Source organism: Hordeum vulgare, chromosome 7H (assembly GCF_904849725.1).
Source record: "Hordeum vulgare subsp. vulgare chromosome 7H, MorexV3_pseudomolecules_assembly, whole genome shotgun sequence".
NCBI lineage: Eukaryota > Viridiplantae > Streptophyta > Magnoliopsida > Poales > Poaceae > Hordeum > Hordeum vulgare.
The window spans coordinates 151,204,747-151,225,436 of NC_058524.1; the positions used below are offsets into that span (position 1 = coordinate 151,204,747).

Consider the following 20,690-nt stretch of genomic DNA (forward strand, 5'->3'; position numbering starts at 1 on the left):
GCACGAGCATTTGTGCTAGTAACACCAAAAACTAGATATATGATATGGCATCTGTAAGAGATGCTCTTAGTTACCCGATGATGGCAACTTTAGTTGTGAATCATGACACTTTCTGTTTGAATGACAAATTTCAGTTTTTTTGGATAACAATTTTAGTTGTAGAATCGTCATGCAAGTGTTACGTCATGCCACACATGTGGCACTTATCATTCGGGTTGGTGAATAGATCGAAGAAAAATTCCGTGAAAAAAAGAACCAATTATCTACTCCATCCGTTCCTAACTATAAGACTATTTAGAGATTTTACTATAAGACTATATACGGAACAAAATGAATGAACCTATATTTTAAAATATGCCTATACACATTCATATATACTTCCTCCGTTCCTAAATATAAGTCTTTTAAGCGATTTCACTAAGGGTCTACATTTATATTTAGGAACGGAGGGAGTACATTGTGGTCGATCACGATCTTGGCTTCCGTCGCGCTCACATCCAGTGCCACCCGATGTGGATCGGACGGCGCGGCCAGAAACGAAATTTCGCGCCCACGAAAGCTAACGCGCTGTGGCGCTAGCTCGGTTGGGTCCATCAGTCAGGGAACGGTGCGGGGTGGTTTTATCTTCCTACCAGTTGTCTCTCTCTAGAGCGACGATTCAAAATTTCGGGAACTGCGCCGGCGAGTGAGAGGAGGGAGAGGTGCGCCCGGCGCCGTCCCCGTTCCCCCTCCCTCCAATCCCCACCCCACCCCACCCCCCCAAATCCACTCCCCTCCACCTCCACACCCTCACCACCCCGCCGTGTCTTAGCCGTCCGGACTGCTGCTGCTGCTCCCCTCACGCCAGACACCGCGCAGTCGTGGAGGGGAGGTGCGACTCCGCCGCTGTCGGCGCACGGGAAGGAATCCGTCGGAAATCCGCAGGTAATCACTGTCTCTCGGCACGCGGCTACCGGTGAGCGCCATGCGCGAGCTCGCGCAGGGGAACGACTCGTTGGCGGCCTCTAATTTCCGGGGATTTTGTTCACACATGGTCGCTGCATACTGCTCTGCATGCAGCCGGATCGGGAGGAGACAAGTACGGGGACGGGGGCGAGGAGCGGTAGATCTCTAGTCCGCGCCGGAATTTTCCGCATCAGGTTAGCGCCGTAGCTCGTCCTCTTATGTTCCCCGTCGACTCGGACTGTCGCGTTTCTCCCCCTCTCTCTCGCTTAGGTTAGTGCGATACATCCCGGACACGAATCGTGGTTCCTGTTCGTTCTTCAGTTATTACTTATTTCTCATTCGACACAAGGGAGATGCGCGGATGCGGATTGATGACTCGAGTACATGTTTTTTCGGTGATTTTTTTCAGGTTGGACAGGTCTGGATTTACAAGCTACCCTCTCGTGGGCGTCAGGTGTTTGCTAACTCGCTTCAGGGTTAGTGGACGTGTTCCCCTCATGCTTCTATATGTCTTTGCTTGTGTGGTGACGGTGCACTTTCAGTTGCAACCTAGATGTATGCTAGTCATAAATTGGATTTCATATGATGTGTCTTATCTCATGGTTTTCTTGCGACAGATGATATGTTTGGTGGCGACCTAGTTTCAGCTGCAATCTAGATGTATGCTAGTAATAGTTTAGATTACATAGGATGTGTGTTATCTCCTGGTTTTGTTGCGACAGGATGATATGTTGGTGGCGATGTAGTTTCAGTTGCAACCTAGATGGAGTCATAGTTTAAATTTTTTCTTTGCTTGGTATTTTTATGAGGGGATGTACCTTCTCTATGCTATGTCGCAAGCAGGTTACATGCTCTTTGTGTTTTGCACCCTATGCAGTATTTTTTGTTTGTTAGTACTTAGTAGACGGAGATGCAGCGGGAATGCAGCAGCAGTTTTCCTGTTGTTTTTAGCACACCCAGCTATAGTACTTTGGTCTCATGGCAGGAGTTTTGTGGGATGGAGATGTACATGGGGTTGGTTGATGGGGGATGTACTAGGACGGGGACGCACTTCTCTACATCCATGCATGTGCATGTGTCCATCCATGCAGATGTAGGTGCATGTGTTATCCATGGGGTTTTCTAGTCCAAGTGGAGGAACGGGAGAGGGGTGGGTGCATCGACAATTTTTTCTTAATGTGTAAAATGTAGCTGCGCTTGCTGATTTTGTTTGCGGCACGAGCTTGTTTGAATGTCAGAAGCGGGATTCCATTCTTGTACTGGATGTAAATGTTTTAAGGTGGTAGGATATTATTGTGAACTTTTATGGTACTAGCTTGTACATACGCCATAATAGCAATACTTTTAATCCTGGATGTAGATGTTTCAAGGTTGAAATTTGTGCTGATTTTGCTTGTGGTATGAGCTTGTTTGGATGTCAGAACCGGGATTACATTCATATACTGGGTGGGTGCCATCGGCGATTCAGTTTTTATGTCTGTTGTTCTTATGGCGTATGTATAGAGCTGTAAGAGTATGATAATATCTTTGATATAGGATCAACTGCATGCATTATTTTGAAACCTTATGCTGAGAAGCTTTAGAAAGTTTCACTTGCTCTAATTGATTATTGACTCACTGAAATTGAGCAAACAAACCTATTAAAAACATGTTATTTGTCGTAAGTCTTAAATTGGAAGAGGATGCATTTCATAGTTAAGGCTACTATGCTTTGTGGGGTTGTACCAGAGGATGGTTTACTTGTCTACAGCCAAGAGGGTGCATATTATGCTTGTTGGCCTGTATCAGAGCTTGGTTTCGTCCCAGCCTTTGATCTTTTATTTGCACTTTCTGTATGACTTGGAACTCAGTAATAAAGATGGCTGTGTGCAATTCAGAGGCCGGTGGGTTGCCCTCCTTTCAAAAAAAAAAAAAAAACACTGATCATAGTTTAGTTGTCTGCTGCCACATGAATCCCAAGTTCTCTAATACAACAAATGCTATACCTGCAGGCTGTAGCAAAAAAAAAAGATGTCTAATCATCAGAAGCATGGTGTCCGTTTGCTCCAAAGAACCTTGGAGCTGCAGAAATTTCCTACGGGAAGTGCACAAATGTGTATACCTGTCATAGCTGACACATATGAAGACTTGTTGAGATCCAATACTGGTCGTCTGCTCGTTCATAGATCTACTCAAGTTGCTTTTGCGGGAACTGCATCAGGAACCAGTGACTTGCCACATAGGGTAACATCACCTTTCCCAGGAAAGCAGGCGAGGAAGGCAAATGCAGTCATGCCTGAAGAGACTGCATCAAGTGTCTGTCCGAATGGCAGGCATGCTCCAAAGAATGAACACTTGATGATTTCTGGACCTTTGGGGCAGTGTGATGAATCTGACTGTGTAGATTGCCCTCTTGCCTCTAAGAATAAAATGCTTTTCCCGAGAATTTCAGCTCCTTTCGGTAATGAGGTGATATTTTCAATCTTGATCAGTAATTTTTCTATCTGCTTGGACATTCCTTTACCTTGTATCCTTGATGATCTGGATAGGAATAAGTTGGGAGCTCCTTTTGTTTTAGATGAGCTTAGGGTTGCAGTGTTTTATATGGAGCATAGTAAGGCTGCTGGGCCAGATGGTTGATATGGTCTGTTACCCAAATATTTGGCATCTGGCCTCAGTTAACTTGTTTGTATTTTGTAAATTTTTGCTGAAGGAAACTTACAATGACAGAAGGTATATATTTTCACTTGCAGTACACAAACTTTCTTAGAGTCCATTAGCTCTAGGTGGTGTATTCTTAGTTTGTAAGAACACAAACCCGTGAACCGTAAATAGTTGGGGTAAATATTTTGTAAACCTGACATCTGCTACATATTCATGGGGAATGGGCTATAGATTTGTTGCAATTATTTCTTCCTTAAATTTGTTCATGCAGTTTTGTATCTTCAATTTATTTATGACCATGGCTTTAACTTTAGTGATCTAAAATGTCTTATATTTGTTTACAGTGGGAGTATATAGTAAAATGGTTATGTGCTCCTGGTTGTATGTACTCCCACTCACCATATTTTTGTGTATGGCCAGGGTGGTGGGTGGAAGAAGATTTGGTCTTCCCTTCCAAACATTCCAGTTATAAACCCACATGCTAGGGCTGTTCGGCGATGGAACCAATTTTTTGTGGTATCATGCTTGGCTGCCATTTTCGTCAACCCTCTGTTTTTCTTCCTAGCTTCCATGGACAAGGTAAGTTTACATCCTTTTTATCCAAGCTCGGTGCTCTGTTACTGTCTGCAGTAGATCTAGGGCATCCACATTGTTTAGAGGTCACTTAGCCTCTAAGTTGGGTCCCACAAGATGGCTTCTTAAGTTTTTATGGAAATTCTCTGCAATTTTTAGATGATATTTTCCTCAAAGATGGACCCCCATATTTGACTTAAATAAAGCGAAAGCTAAACCATATCCTACTGGCAGGTGGGCAACTGTAACCATTTTTGTAGTTCATGGATGGCTGGAAGCAGCCTCCATGCTTGGAAGTGACTAGTAAATTTTGCACGGTGTCCATGTTTTGAGCGTTTGGCAGCACCTATGCAGTCTTTCCTCAGGGGCTGCATTTTCATAACATGTGATGTCAGGGCATCCATTTGTATTTGCTTCTATGATCATGCGACCAATGCAATTTGGATTAGTGAGCTAGTGCCAGACCTACAACCAAAAGAGTTCATGTCAACTCTACAAATTCTTGAAGTGCTCGATATATGGAACAATCCAGTTTTAAAATCCTTTTATCTATTTGACAGCCTGAAACTTATTCCCCTTTTGCCTCTTTTCATGTAAGACATAAAGTTACATCATCTGATTTGATGGGCCCTGTATTGGATCTGTGGTCAAATTACTGTGTGTACATCAAGATTGTTACTTTCTGAATTCTGAACAATATAGCCTTGACCGAAATTACCTATAAGTGTGCATGTTTATTTTTTGTGGTGAAGGATAACAAATGCATAATGTTCAGTCGGCATTCGGGAGCATTAACTGTGGCAAGATATGTGATAGATGTAATCTATGTTCTTCACATGCTTCTTCAGGTGAATATTGTCACATACTCACATAATTCATTCTATTTGTAATCTGCCTTGTCTATGAAATGACTATGGAACTCTTCTGCATTTTAAGAAAAAGGGGTTTTCATAAGTAGGTATCAATCAATGGAAACAGTCACCTTTTGTAAGTTCAAAATGTTTGCTGAGTCTTGAGTGTTCCATAGTTTTTTTTAAAAATTTTGATGAATTAAAAGTATGTGACTTATAAAAATGAAAACTCCCACTGACAGATTGAATCAGATTCAGAGCAGTATTTTGGTTTTCAAATCTGGTACAATGTGGTGAACATTTTCAAATCTGCTTCAACCTGTCATTTGTATCAAATGCATGGTTCACGTTGGAATTTACTCTTTACTTATTAGTTACTAGATGCAGAGGCCGGGGGTTTAACCTCCTTTTCTGAAAAAAAACTTATTAGCTACTACTCCCTCCGTTCCTAAATATAAGACTTTGAAGAGATTTCACTATAGACTACATACGGAGCAAAATGAATGAATCTACACTTTAAAATATGTCTATATACATCCGTATGTAGTTTATAGTACAATCTCTACAAGGTCTTATATTTAGGAACGGAGGGAGTATTAAATTCACATATTTCCTTTAAAGTTATTATTATAAGTACACCTTTGGAATTCCCTTCTATTAAGCTTGATATGAACTTACTTTCCTTGAGACAACACGACAATTCCCTTCTACTATGTAACAAGAATTCTCGCGAGGGGGTCATCCTTTTCTGTAAAATGTTCATATCTGCAGAGTTTCAGAGTGAAGTTGCTTCACTTCCTTGTAAATTGTGCCTGCAAAGTTACAATCAGTGCATCATGATATAAAGGTTCTTCCATGTTTAGCAATTATTTAGTTTGTTGCAAAATTTGGAGAGAAAAGTATTGTTAGCGCGTCAAACACTGATTGAATGAAAGTTGGCTAGCTTGAGTGTGACCAAGACAAAACAGCCTGTTATTATACTAGCGAAACATGGTCTTAGAAAAGAGGTGGGTTTCCTTCTCTGTTATCTCGATATATTTCAATGTAGGAAAAAGTCAAAAACACAGAAGTTTGATGTACACGCTTAAGCAAATGTCTAGATATTAGTCAGGCTTTGCTTGATTTACCATCTATTTTCAGTTCTAAAGCAATTCCTTTGATTAGCACCTGCTGCTTCTTTTTTGCCCTTCTGTTGTTTGTTCGGTAGTAGCTGTAGCTTTAGTCTGCAGCATACACACTCATTCTGTTTGAGCTTGCTTTTGCTCTACTTTGAATCAAGAGGTCCCATTCATCATGGAGATTTGCATTTATATTTGCTTAATGCTTACCGGTGAAGCTTCAATAATATTTTACACGGGATTAATCTACCAAATTCGTACCACAAAAACCTAAAATGCACCTGTCAACTCAATCTTTATTTGTGTATAACTACCAACGTTCGTTACCTAATTCTGATATTCCCATTTAGAAGGAGGGGTCAGGGCCCATCCCGGCTTTCTAAGCTCTGCTTTGTTATACATATTTCTGTTCAGAAGTTCGTCCTAAGGACTCAAGAATAGTGATCAACATGCATGATTTTTTTTTGCAGTCTAGGATGGCCTATGTGGATCCGGAGTCAAGAATAGTGGGAACAGGAGATTTAGTTGATGAGCCTAAGAAAATTATTATGCGCTATTTTCGTGGTGCTTTCATAGTCGACTTATCTGCCATGCTTCCACTTCCTCAGGTAGTGTGTGTTTTGTTCATTTGAATATAAGTTGCTTTTATTAGAAGTAAGTTGCCTTTTTAAATTATGCGACCAACACTTATTTTTGCTTAGAAAAATCACTCTCCATGTTTTCCTCGGAAATAATGTGTTTCTTCAAGTTCTTAACATTCTTTGTTTCTATTGGAGGGCCAGTAACTTAGTATTAGGGTCTAATAAGAGCCTCAGTTTGTAGTCTAATAAGAGTCCGGTACAATCCTAAGCACTATAACTCTTTAAATAATGACGAGAATGCACATTAGAGTCGTTAATATGTTGTTCCGTGTGATCTGTAGTCCTTGAGAGTTTACGTGGCTTGATGCGGAAGGTTCATGGTATGGTAGATAGGCCCTGTAATGAGGGGGGAATGCTGGCGATATTGAAATCGGTATCAACGGTGGTGAATGTGGTAGGCTTGGACGTGCCAGCGGTGGTAAGCTCGATGGTGATCTTGGTGGCTATGGAGGTCTTTGTGGTGGTCCCGGAGATGGAACTATTAGAGAGGTCTAGGAGCGTGATTAAACTTGGGAGAGGTAGCCGGGTGATAGAGGTGGAGACCAGACTAGTGGATGTGTTCGTAAGAGTTGAGCACTGTATTTTGAAAGAGGCTAGGGTGGAGGTGGTGATCATGGTGGGTACAGTGGTCTATCTTGATATTGGTATATGAGTATTACCAATAACGTATTTTTCTTCGGTTATCGCAGCTGAAGCAAGCGTTAGTAAAGTGGAGGCCTTGTTGGTGGTATTGGTTGTGCCTTTGATTCTTGGTTAGTTGACTCAGTCAAGGAAGCGCTTTAGTGAGTCTATTGCAGTATGTCTGAAGATGGGCATGATTGCATCAGGCCCATATTGAGGGGAGTGTTAGATTGTTAAGAGTATGTACTAGAGTCCATTGCAATCCTGAACACTCTATATAAAGGGCATGTAGTCTTGGCCTCTTGGGAGACAAAATGCCCTTTCAGTTATGCATGCTGTATTTCAATTTTCCTCTTACAATTTCCTTGGAAGCTCTTTCAGTCCTAGTTGTTCATCCTAGTCCAGATAAGTTAGATCCCAGGTGTTGAGCCTATTTTTCATAAGTAAATAGGAATATTCTGCTGGTTGGCGTCACAAAGTATTCAGAGGCTTCTGCACTACAATTTGAGAGTTTCAAGAACTCGTCTACAATTAGCATTGCAGATATAACTCAGTTTATTTAACGTTGCTGTGTTAGATATTGTACTAGTTGTGTGTTTGGTCTGTTATATAGTGACTGCTTTGATTATTTCCCTACACTTTTACATGAACATGCACTGTGAACATGTGATGGCCTCTGGCCCATTGGAAGAGAGTAAGGATCTACTCCAACAAGCTGGTACATACAGATGTGTTTCCGTAACTGGTCTGGTTGGATATATAGAAAGCCACAAGCTTCTACAGTCTCATAAATTAATATGTTGTTGGAAATATGTTACCAACATTTGACATTTTCTTTTCTCCCTGATGCATGATGCAGCTGATGGTACAAGGGGTTATCCCTAACTACATTGGGGTATCCGGTGCAAACTATGCGAAGAATTTGTTGCGTGCCACAGTTATTGTTCAGTATGCCCCACGTATCTTCAGATTTGTGCAATTACTTGGTGGGCAATCTGCTAATGGATTCATTTTTGAATCAGCATGGGCTAATTTTGTGATTAATCTTCTGGTATTTATTTTGGCTGGACATGTGGTTGGTTCGCTTTGGTACCTCTTTGGGCTACAGGTCAGTCTCTCAACATATAACCATATCATTCATGCGTGCTTCAAACCCAACATGTAAAGTGCATCCCTATTTTTGAAGATAATAACAGATTACCAACTGTATATCAATTATGTATTTATGTCACCTGGGGATTTAACAACCCAACTAGCAAAAAATAAATGGTGCAGGGTGTGGTGTTCGAGATATACCAACCAAAGTTTCTGATGTACTCCCTCTGTAAAAATTTACAGAGGTAGTACTAGTAAGCGTGCTGAGAATGTTAAGAGGGGTCGTGGTAGACCAAACTTGACATGGGAGGAGTCCGTTAAGAGAGACCTGAAGGTTTGGAATATCGACAAAGACTTAGCCATGGACAGGGGTGCGTGGAAGTTAGCTATCCACGTTCCAGAGCCATGACTTTTTTTTTTGAAAAGGAGGAACCGAGCCCCCGGCCTCTGCATCAATCGATGCATGCAGCCATATTATTAAGAAATTCAAAGTAACAACATATGTCCAGAGAGGTTTGTAAGTCGAAATAAAAATTGAAATAAATTAAATCTTAAAAAACTGCCACACCCGGCGTAGCTAATATCAGACTACGATGCCTATACACCTAGTCTGTTATTAGCACGCCATCCAAACCGGTTGAAGATAACCCGTGCGGCCATCTCCCATCGGTTGCACCCAGTATCCATAAGCTCCCTGGAGTCCACATGACCGAGTAATGACCACGTACGGATCCAAGAGGTTGCTCTGAATATGACCTGCAAAAAGTTATGAAATCTCTTGCCATTAAAAATGACGTCATTCCTGGTATTCCATATAGCCCAGAATAAAGCAGATATCCCAATTCTAATAAGTTTTGAAATTTTAACGTCCACTCCATTGAGCCACGTTGTAAAAATTGAGCCCATACATGTAGGTGGGATCACATTAAAACCTATATAACCACTTGCTAAGCAAGCATTTGTTCTTTACTTCTAGATTTTCAATACCCAATCCCCCCAGCTCCTTGGGTCTGCATATAATATCCCAACGTGCTAATCTGTATTTCCTCTTATCCTCACTACTTTGCCAAAAAAAGCGAGATCTATAAAAATCTAGTCTTTTCCATACCCCTACCGGTATTTCAAAAAAAGACAATAGGAACATGGGTAAGCTTGTTAACACAGAGTTTATTAATACAAGTCTCCCTCCATATGACATAAGCTTGCCCTTCCAGCAACTTAGTTTCTTTTCAAATCTCTCTTCAATACATTTCCATTCCTTAATTGTTAGTCGCCTATGATGAATAGGAATCCCAAGATAGCTAAAAGGTAGTGATCCCATTTCACATCCAAATAGTTGTCTGTATGCATCTTGCTCTTCTTTTGCCTTCCCAAAGCACAAGAGTTTGCTTTTGTTAAAATTAATTTTCAACCCCGAAAGCTGTTCAAATAAGCATAGTAGTAATTTCATATTCCTCGCTTTAACCATGTCATGTTCCATAAAGATAATTGTGTCATCTGCATATTGTAATACGGATACACCCCCATCTACGAGATTTGGTATTAGACCACCTATTTGGCCCTTTTCTTTTGCTTTGTCAATCAGTATTGTCAACATATCTGCTACTATATTGAACAACACTGGCGACATTGAATCCCCCTGCCTTAAACCCTTATGTGTTTGAAAAAACTGACCAATGTCATCATTAACTTTAACCCCTACACTACCTTTATGAATAAAATTGTCCACCTGATCTCTCCATCTTTCATTAAATCCTTTCATACGTAAGGCCTCTTGAAGGAATGACCATTTAACTTTATCATAAGCTTTTTCGAAATCCACTTTAAAGATAACCCCATCTAGTTTCTTTGTATGCATTTCGTGTAACGTTTCATGCAGGACCACCACACCCTCCAAGATATGTCTCCCAGGCATAAACGCTGAGTGCGTGGGCTGCACTACAAAATCAGCTATCTTCGCTAATCTATTAGTGGCAACCTTTGTAAAAAATTTGAAGCTAACATTAAGTAGACAAATTGGTCTAAACTGCTGAATGCGCATAGCATCCGCCTTTTTTGGCAACAACGTAATTGTTCCAAAGTTAAGGTGGAATAACTGTAACCGACCATTAAATAAATCTTGGAACATAGACATGAGATCTCCCTTGATGACATGCCAACATTTTTTATAGAATTCTGCTGGAAACCCATCTGGTCCCGGTGCTTTATTCTGTTTCATCTGAGTTATTGAGTCATACACCTCTTTCTCTGCAAATTGTGCTGATAAAACCTCATTCTCCTGTTCATTGAGTTGAGGTATGTCCTGAATGATGCTTTCATCCAAAGAGACCGTCGTCTCAACTGAGGCACCGAATAAATTCTTGTAATATTCCGTAATATATAATTTTAAGTTCTCATGACCTATTATGGTACCTTCATCTTGCTCTAGTTGCGTAATTTTCTTCTTTCTATGTTTGCCATTTGCAATCATGTGAAAGAATTGAGTGTTATCATCCCCATGAACTACCCTCGTCACTTTAGCTCTTAGTGCCCATTTCATCTCCTCTTCTCTCAAGAGATTTTGCAATTTCTTCTCAGCATCAATCTTAATGTTCCTATCAGAAAGATTGAGCTGAATAGATTCCGCTTTGACGTCTAATTCATCGATCAGATTAGTTAGTCTTTCTTTTTCTCTTTTATAGATGCTGCTCTGATTTTTCGCCCATCCTCTAAGGAAGCGTCGCAAATGTCTGATTTTGTTCTACCATCTATCTACACTGGTGGATCCACCTAAATCTCTAGCCCATTCAGTAGTAATGAGATCCATGAAACCTTCTCTTTCAAACCAACTTAGTTCGAATGAAAAGACATTTCTATTACCCATATGGTTGGCCTCCCCCGAGTCAACCAAAAGGGGTGTGTGGTCTGAGATGGCTCTCTGTAAAGCATGTACTGTGACTAGTGGGTACTTCTGCTCCCACTCAACACTAGTGAGTATGCGATCCAACTTCTCATATGTTGGCACCGGTAATGAGTTTGCCCATGTGTATTGTCTACCAGTAAGATCTATCTCCCTCAAATTGAGGCTCTCAATAACCATGTTGAACATCATTGACCACCTTGTGTCAAAGTTATCATTATTTTTTTCATTCTGCCTTTGAATGATATTAAAATCTCCCCCAACTATTATTGGTAGTGTTTCGTCTCCACAAATTCTTACTAGATCTGCTAGAAAATCAGGTTTGAGCTCGGCCTGCGCCGCTCCATAAACAGCCACTAGAACCCACCTGAAACCATCAATTTTCGACCTTACACGAAATTTGACGGTAAACTCGCCATAAACCACACTCATCACCTCTAAAGTCTCGCACTTAACCCCAAGTAAGATCCCACCGGATCTTCCCCTTGGCAGTAAACAATGCCAATCAAACTCAACCCCTCCTGAAATGGTATTTAAAAATTGCGGTGTGAAATTGTCTCTTCCAGTTTCTTGTAGTGCCATAAAATCAAGTTTATAATCTAGTGATGCTTCTCTAAGGAATCTTCTTTTAGCCAAGTCCGCAAGACCTCTACTATTCCAAAATATTCCTTTCATATTTCATCATGAAATTTTTTCTTTTGTTTTACTCTCGCGCTTCTCCTTACTGCTGATTCAGGAAATACCTTCCTTTTCCAAGGTCTCTTTTGTTTACCTTGAATAGGATTTATGTTAATATGAGTATCTGTTAGTAATGAATGGCAATCCTTGGTCGAAGGGGCCATATACCCCTCCAATCCCATATCATCCACTTCGTCTACTTCCCCCTCTGTGTTTAATAGATTGTCACATAAACTTTGGAGTTCTGCACCCCCTAATTCATTGATATCTGAGTCATTCATAGGTTTTACCGCGGCAAGATTCTTAATAAACTCTATGGTTCTATCCGCTTCTAAATCAAGCATATCATTAATGGACTTAGCTATATCTTTACTAGAAGTACCCAAAGAAATTCCTATGTCGCTAGCATTGTTCATAATGTCAGACTCTGATAAGTTTAATATTGAAGCGTCACGGTGTAAAGACATACCTGTAGTTATTTCTGCATCACGAAGCTTTGCAGCCCTCATGGCACGCCCCATCATTATTTCATCAGCATCAGGCTTCTCCTGAATACGATGACTGAAACGTCGATCACCAGATGTAGGATCCGGAATCCCACCAAATGAAATCACTTCATCTGTGGGAATGTTTGTACAACTTTTCCTTCTCGCCTCAGGTTTGTCACAATGCTCTGAAGATGTACAGTGAACTTTCCGTTCAGATAGAATCTCGTTTTGCACATCATTAGAACTATTACTGTCATTGCTCATAAGTACTGGCTGCACATTCCTCTCGGCTGTATGTTGCGCATTCTGGTCATCAGCATTGCCCATCGTGGCAGATTGCACTTTAAATTTATTGGTCACTGGTGCAGCCGCCTCCTGCATGCTGCATGCAAACTTAGACCGGCTAGAATGTGGCAAATTCTCCTATACAGACTGAATGCAAGCCTCCTGCCTGCTGTCCACTACCATTAGTGGATTGCCCATCATGGCAGCTTCCTCTTTAGATCTATTGGCCACTGGTGCAGCCGCCTCCTGCATGCTGCATGCAGACGTAGACCGACTAGAGGGTGGGACTGTCTCCACAGACAATTTCTCCTGTACAGGGACATCTTCCCTGAGGTGAATCGGTGTATGCATGGCCTCAAACGATCCAAAGAGCAGTGTATTCATAGGTGAAACAGCTGTAGAAGATGTACATCCGGTACCAAGTGATTTATCAGTATTAGACGCAGGCGGCTTGCTATTATTGTTTGACCTATCTGATTGGTCATCTTGATTCGCGTCTCCATGATCCTTATCCCTATCCTCCCCGTCTGTCATGTGAACATCCCCTCCATGCGGATCTTTTTGGGGCAGCACCTCTACCTTGACGTCGAGATTGTAGTGCAAGCCATCATAGGACCACGACGCAAAGTCCGGTATCTGCTCAACGTCTAGCACCATCACTAGCAATCTGGCGATCCCCCTTTTGCGAGTGAATGGCATATCAACCTTCTCCGTCTTCCCAATCAGTGAACCTAGGCTCCACACGATGAGGAAGTCATTAAGCAGTATCTCTGGGATGCCTGAGAATCTGATCCAAACCTTCTTTAACCGTGCGCCCTGTGGTGCCGGTTTTATGCATTCCTCAAACTCAAGTAGACATTTGCTTCCACTCACTTTGCTGACCCCAAAAGTGAGTAACCGGTGAAGGTCCTCTCTTCTAGGGAACTCTACCTGAAAGGTATATTCATCTATTGTTATTGGATCCCATTTGTATGTCTCAGAAACAAGCCTTCTCAGCTGTTGAGATACTTGCTCTGCTGTCAATTCACCATTTGTGACTTTTACCAGTCCCGTCCTTGAGCTCTCAAGACGAGGTGGAGTAAGAGCTGATGTAGACCCTGGTGTCTCAAAGAACATAAGCTTGCTGTGACAGACGCCATATATTTTAATGATTGGCTTGGGAGCTAAAAGAAGTGGACATGTAGTCTCAGCATGTCCTGATTTCTGACAAATATCGCAAAGTTCTGTGGTACAATCTAGAACAAAGTGCCCAGACCCCCCACATCTATAACATGACATCTTTTCCTTCTTGCGAGTCGCCTTGTTGGCACGTGCAACTTCCCTGTCATCAGAAGTTTTAGGTGGTATGACCTGCGTAGGCACTGTGGAACTATTATTAGTGGCTTCCCCACCAGTTGTTTGTGTCACTTCCTTCCACTTCGATCCCGAGTAGTTCCGTCCAAAGTTACGTACTCCGCCCACGCCTCTTTGATGAAAGTTTGCCCCTCTAGCACCTTCAACAAAATTTCCTTCCGGAGGTTGGAAGGGCCGATGCCAGTGATTAGCACCTCCCCCTGGACCTCCTCCGGCGTTCCAGATCGCACATCCGCCACCTGGACCGCTATTGAAATCGTTCCAATGGTTGGTATGGTTCCTGTAACTTGGGTATCCACCACGACCACGATACTGCCCTGGTCCTCCCGAAACGCCTCTTCCGGCTACAGCACTGCCTCGTCCCTGTGTTTCCCGTGCCTCCCGCGAGACTGAAACAACAGCTGCATGCGTTACCCCTGTCAGGGCGCCATCCACAGCAGCTGTCCCGCCGGCAGTTGTCGCTGTGGCCGCCGACGTAACCATCCCCGATGCTGCAGGTGTCGCTGGTGCAGCAGATGCATTGTTGTCAGATCCCGTCGTCATGGCCAGCGCTGTGATGCGCGGCGCCCTCCCAGGCTGCGATGGGAAGCCAGGAACCGGTCGCCCTGCGTCACGAGGCGCTCCCAGGCTACGATGCGCAACGCCCTCCCAGGCGGCAATGGGATCTGATGGAAAAACGATCCTCGTAGGATCCTGTGCATTGTGTATATACGTCGAATCCACGCTAGAATACGACCTGGACTCAGTTTTTGTTTCCTGTAAACCGACGTGGTGTTGTAACGTGGCTAGCTGGGCCTTATACCCAGCCGTCATTAGCCCACCATCTGAACTACACGGCCCAACATGGCGTAGTAGCAGTTCCAAACGAGCTTCTCGTTCCTGAACGGCCGGAGTTGTTACCGGCGGCTGTTTCATGGCTGCCGGACGCTTGATCTTTCTCCTGCTCGAAACTTTTTTCCAATTATCAATAAAATCCGCTAGGGTAAGTGCCGGCAAACGTACCTTGGGTAATGGTCCTTTCCATGGCCGTATCGCGTTTGCCGATGTTTGCCGGTGAATGACTCATCGAAGGACCTCCACCCTGTCTTCGTCGTTACCTCCTAGGCCGTTCCAAGCGCAGTCGGTAGCCGGAACCAGTCCGTCGATGCAGTTCGCCATTTGTTCCTCGGAGTAACCCAGCTGAATTGATTCACAAACCAAGTCTGAAGGTGATGGAGAAGCCGCCGGTGGCAATTCGTCTTCGTCAGCTTCATCCTCCTCGTCGGCCAGCGCCCAGAACCGGCCGCCGACCTTCGATTTCTCATGCATGTACGGTGACAAGTTCATCACCTCGCCCTCAGTCGCCCAGCGAGCATTCGGATCGCCCCAGATCGCCTCTCCGTATATTTCGGATCAGCCTCTCCTATACTTGGCACATATAAAAACCCCAGAACCATGACTTGGTTTCAAGATCTTATGGGTTTCAACTCTAGCCTACCCCAACTTGTTTGGGACTGAAAGGCTTGGTTGTTGTTGTTGTTGTTGTTGTTGTTGTTGTTGTAGTACTAGTATAAAAAGAGAACCACGACCTTGCACTGTTCATATGCACTTAGACTGTCAACTTATCTTATTTGGTTGCTGATATTAGGGATGCCTTTGATTTTTTTTGTACTTGACTATGTTCTTCAATTTAGGTGTTTATTTCTCCACAATGGAAAATATTGCGACCCGAGTGCTCGTTTTTATTATTAGTAGTAGTTTGATTCCCCAATCCTCTTAATTATTACCTCAGATGTCAGTTATGATAGCATGTCTCCTTCCACATTTTATGCAGAGTGTTAATCAATGTCTACGGAATTCGTGTTCCACGCTTAATATAACATCTTGTGCTCAGTTTATAGACTGTGGGTATGGCATTGGTGGGCAGGACAGAGTAAAGAGGCAGCAGTGGTTCAATGACTCGGTGTCGCAGAGCTGTTTTGATACTGCAAATGGTGTTTTCAAATATGGAATCTATGAACAATCCGTGTTGCTAACCACAGAACCCGCTATTAACCGCTACATATATTCGTTATTTTGGGGATTTCAGCAAATAAGTACTTTGGCGGGTAATCTGGTCCCAACCTATAATGTATGGGAAGTTCTATTCACAAAGGGTATCATTACCTTGGGGCTGTTCCTTTTTGCGTTACTTGTTGGTAACATGCAGATTTTCCTTCAATCACTTGGAAAAAGGTAAGACGCTGCACAACAACTTTATCCTTCTTATGGACTGGTTTTGTTGCCAACTGGAAAGTAATTCATATGACTATTTTCTTACTCACAGGAGATTGGAAATGCAACTTAGGAGGCACGATGTTGAACAATGGATGAGCCACAGGCAACTCCCAGAAGATCTCAGAAGGAGGGTTAGGCATGCAGAAAGGTTTTGTTGGGTGGCTATGAGAGGAGTGAACGAAGAAGAGCTTTTGAGCAGTTTACCAGAAGATATTCAGAGAGATATACGCCACCATTTTCATAGATTTCTTAATAAGGTTTGACATAATCATTTTTACAACCACTTGACTTCCTCCCAGATCTATAATTAAATGAACTTTTCTCTCAAGAAATGAATCTTGCTTATCATATGTAAATGGGATTTTTTTGGATGAGGGTGGTGGAAGCTCCCACCCTAATTAAGTTTGAGCAGCAGTATGACAAGATATGACATCTTTTGAAAGCACCATTTGCATTGATATGACATCTTTTTCCTGCCTCTCCACTAGCCTTGAGCCTTTTCTTCCTTGGTCTACCAGCAGACCTTTCTAGCTTTGGAGGAATCATTTCAAACCCAGGGTCAAATTTTGGCCACTGAGTCTTGTCACACATCGGAGTAACTCCAAACATCTTGAACCTCTCTACTGAACAGTAATCGTCTACAAAGTTCTCAGTGTTAAGTTGTCTAACTTTTCCAACTAAAAATATATCATGAGTGCATGGTTTTCCAGGAAGCTGCCAGTGTCCAAATCCGCAATTTATATCTACCTCAACTCTCCAATTCTTCCCTTCTTTTGTTATTCCTGAAATCTCAGCTGACATTGCTCCACTCTTCTGGATTTCATAGTGCAGCCCTTGGCTCTTCATGTTCAACTCACGTAACCCATTTGGCAGGATAAGCCCTTCCATCCTATTGGCTATCTTTTTCATTGTGTAAAATCTTCTCCATGATCTTCTTCCTAATCTTATCCATCTGATCAACAACCGGAAGGTCTTTGTAATATTTAATCCAACTGTTGAAGCATTATGAGATGTTCCACATAATCAGCCATGCACACACTTTGGAGAATCTTCTCCATAATCGCCTTAGGAGTTAGGACTAGCTGTTGCAGTTTTCTCCATTGGTGTATCGTACCTATGTTCTGTACATGCCCATGCGCAAGGCCACATATACTTCAGCACATCACCCCTAAATATGTCTCTGAAATCAGCCATGAGATGCCTGAAACAGTCACGGTGTGTGTCTTTTTTTTTTTTGCGAGTAATACGGTGTGTGTGTATCCCTGAGCCTGGTTTGTGTTGAGTTGTTTTGGCACAGGGGCAAAATCCGAAACTGGAAAGTATATATCGGATCTCGATGGTATATATCTAACGATAGGTTCTTTTGATTGTACAAACCCAAATTTCCCTATATTAATCGTGAGAACCATGCTGTGTTTATTTGTAGATTCGGTTATTCGCTTTGAAGGATTGTGGATTTTGCGATGCTGTCTGCGACAAGTTGAAGCATAAGTTATATGCTAGGGGGAGTGATATTCTTTCTCAGCATCAGCTTGTTGAAAAAATCATCTTTGTGGTGCGAGGTAAGCTAGAAAGCATCAATGCGGATGGAAGCAAATGTCCATTACACGAAGGAACTGTGTGTGGGGAAGAACTGCTTACTTGGTGGTTTGAGCAGCAAGCTTCAGGTTTGCAGATATTTACCTTAGTTTATTGCTTTGTATTTGTTTTTTACTTCGATTGATCTTTAATTATATTCTTCTCTATATTACATCATCCAAACTTCTATCAGATGGGGAGAGAATGATGGTGCACTGGAAGGCAATACGTACCATCAGATGCCTAACAAACGTTGAAGCTTTCGTGCTGCAGTTCACTGATTTGGAAAGAGTTACTCTGGAGTTTTCAACACTATTGCAAAATCCACATGTTATTGCAGCAATCAGGTATCGTGATTAAGTTTCTGGTCGGCTGAAATATGTACACATTAAGTTTTCAGTTGATGAAGTTGATGCAAGGCCCCATCTTAGTTTGTCTACTGATGTTTGGATCATGTTGAACAGGTACGACTCGCCATCCTGGAGGACCGCTGCAGCAATCCATATCCAGATATGGTGGAGGTACCATCAAAGGCGACTGAAGGGAGCTGCTCTGTTGCAAGGTTAGTGATACTAGATTCAGCATAATTGATGTCATTGGTGGCTATGTGGATATGCTAGAACTTGAGCTACTGGAAAGCAAATCACCATACTACTATTTTAGCAAACAATGTAACAGCACAAGTCATGGTTTTAACTACTCCACCCGTCCCATAATATAAGAGCGTTTTTGACACTACACTATGTCAAAAACGCTCTTATATTATGGGACAGAGGGAGTAGTTTGTAGGGCACGGCCATATGTTAATGGAGGGTTAGATTCGAAAGGAGAACTGGCATGCTCATGCTGCATTCACTTGTTCCTTATTGGTGGGGATCATGTAGCTTCAGAACCCAGAGGAGTGTTCTTTGTTTTCTTCTTAAGAGCGCATGTTGTAGAACATTGTAACTCCAATGCTAAATTGCTGATATCGTTTCTGTTATGTGCTGGATTCCTGTTACGAGAATTCCCTACCTGTTATATTCTCTCTTTGCATAGATGTTGAAGTTCTCGTTGTCAGGGGAAAACTTGCACACTGTTTGTTGGTTTGTCAAGGGGCAAATATTTTATGGAGCGTTGATGAATGATGATTATAATGAGAATTTCCTTCTTAAAACTCCATCAGGCGAACTGAAAGTTCTATAATTTGTTGGATATTGAGAAGCCTTGAACCGAATATGTACTTCCCTCACAATTGAATGGCTTTTCTTACAACTGAATATCATTTGAACAAATGCCTTTGTGAATGGCTTCCCTTGTGAGAATCATGTGCTGAAACGTTTTCTGTGTATGTACAATTCTTAATTTCTGTTGGAATGTGCATGCACAGTTCTAGTTATAACCTTTGAGGATTCATTTAGGCAGGCTGTTTGTCGCAACTTTCCTCTTCGGTCTTTTGATTTACTTCCTCCGTCCCGAAATAACTGTCTTAACCTTAGTATAAATTTGTACTAGAGCTAGTACAAAGTTAAGACACTTATTTTGAGACGGAGGGAGTATGCCATTACACATTTGTACTTGAACATTTTTCAGGTGATTTGTAGCATGTCCATCATATGCAGTGTATTTGTACATGTATCCCTTTGCTTTATCTCATACTCCCTCTGTCCCAAAATAAGTGTCATTGTACTAAAGTAAATAATTGTCTCAACTTTAGTACAACTTTGTGCTAAAGTTGAGATATTTTGGGATGGATGTAGTATTTATTGACTTGTGTGTATTTTATTTCATTGGCCTCTCTTTGTAGGTTCCGCTGTGCTATCTGAGTTCTTAACTTGATTTTCTGTTCTTATTTTTGGTCCAGGAATGTAGCTTCAACTAATCGTCCCCTGACCATACCATTAGTTGACATACCAGATGTTGAAGAACTTTTTGCTTCCCCATATCTTTACAGAGGTCTTCCTGCTATGCTGGGAAGTTCATCAAGGAAAAGAGAATCAGATGTATGTGCAATTCAAGATCCACATCTAAATTTCCAGGGCCCCTGTCAGCACAATCTCGTGGTAGCAGGAATGCTGCTGCTTAAAATGATGTCACGACCTACAATCCTTGTTGAGCTGCTTTCGCTGAAAATACTTTTGTCAAAGAAGTGATCCTAGTGAACTAACACGAGTGTTCTGCCAACTGCGTCGAGAAAACTTCCTCCACGTTGTATATCAGCTTTTGATGCCCCTGAATGTTTGCCCTTTTGGCTGAGACATGAGTAACGTTGTTAGATTAGGTGTGGGCAAACTGTTGACATATGATGTTGTTGGCTCTCTTGGACAAGGGTCCTCGTGACTCTTTTGATATGGCATGCTCTCTTTTCTGACATTTGCTTGGTGCCTATTTCTTTGGTGTTCACCCGTTTTTTGATGTGACAATGGTACATGCTCTGTTTAACTCTGTAGAGAGTTAGGACAACTAGAGAACTTTCAGTCCACAAGGAGTAGTTCATCTGTGCTGAATCATCTTGTTAGCTTTCACATGTTATTTATCTTTTGGTTAATAGTGAGTGGATGGATTATGGAGAGGGTGTAGCTTTCATTTTAAAATTATAGATGTAGTACGATTGAGCTGTGCTGAATGACCTTGTTATAGTCAGGTGTAGTTCAATATGTAAAATGACAAATCCCAAAAATCTTTCA

General features: G+C 42.0%; 1 protein-coding gene across 1 annotated transcript; it reads left to right on the top strand.

Annotated features, from left to right (window-relative positions):
* Positions 1-1,053: 1,053 nt before the first annotated feature.
* LOC123408524 (probable cyclic nucleotide-gated ion channel 20, chloroplastic) lies at positions 1,054-18,621 on the top strand. Its single transcript, XM_045101615.1, has 15 exons — positions 1,054-1,139; positions 1,355-1,421; positions 1,931-2,042; positions 2,137-2,224; positions 2,367-2,438; positions 2,997-3,396; positions 3,988-4,167; positions 4,914-5,009; positions 6,601-6,738; positions 8,252-8,500; positions 16,004-16,404; positions 16,496-16,703; positions 17,873-18,113; positions 18,218-18,371; positions 18,489-18,621. The coding sequence occupies exons 1-15, from the start codon at positions 1,054-1,056 to the stop codon at positions 18,589-18,591; spliced, it is 2,595 nt and encodes an 864-aa protein (XP_044957550.1). The 3' UTR covers positions 18,592-18,621.
* The last annotated feature ends 2,069 nt before the right edge of the window (positions 18,622-20,690 follow it).

Bases quoted from the DNA above. Each gene is read 5' to 3' on its own strand.
- LOC123408524 (XM_045101615.1), top strand. From the start codon at position 1,054: ATGCAGCCGGATCGGGAGGAGACAAGTACGGGGACGGGGGCGAGGAGC. The intron at 3,397-3,987 runs ATATTTTCAATC...ACTCCCACTCAC, and splicing joins CTCCTTTCGGTAATGAGGTG to CATATTTTTGTGTATGGCCA. The intron at 8,501-16,003 runs GTCAGTCTCTCA...CATTTTATGCAG, and splicing joins GGTACCTCTTTGGGCTACAG to AGTGTTAATCAATGTCTACG.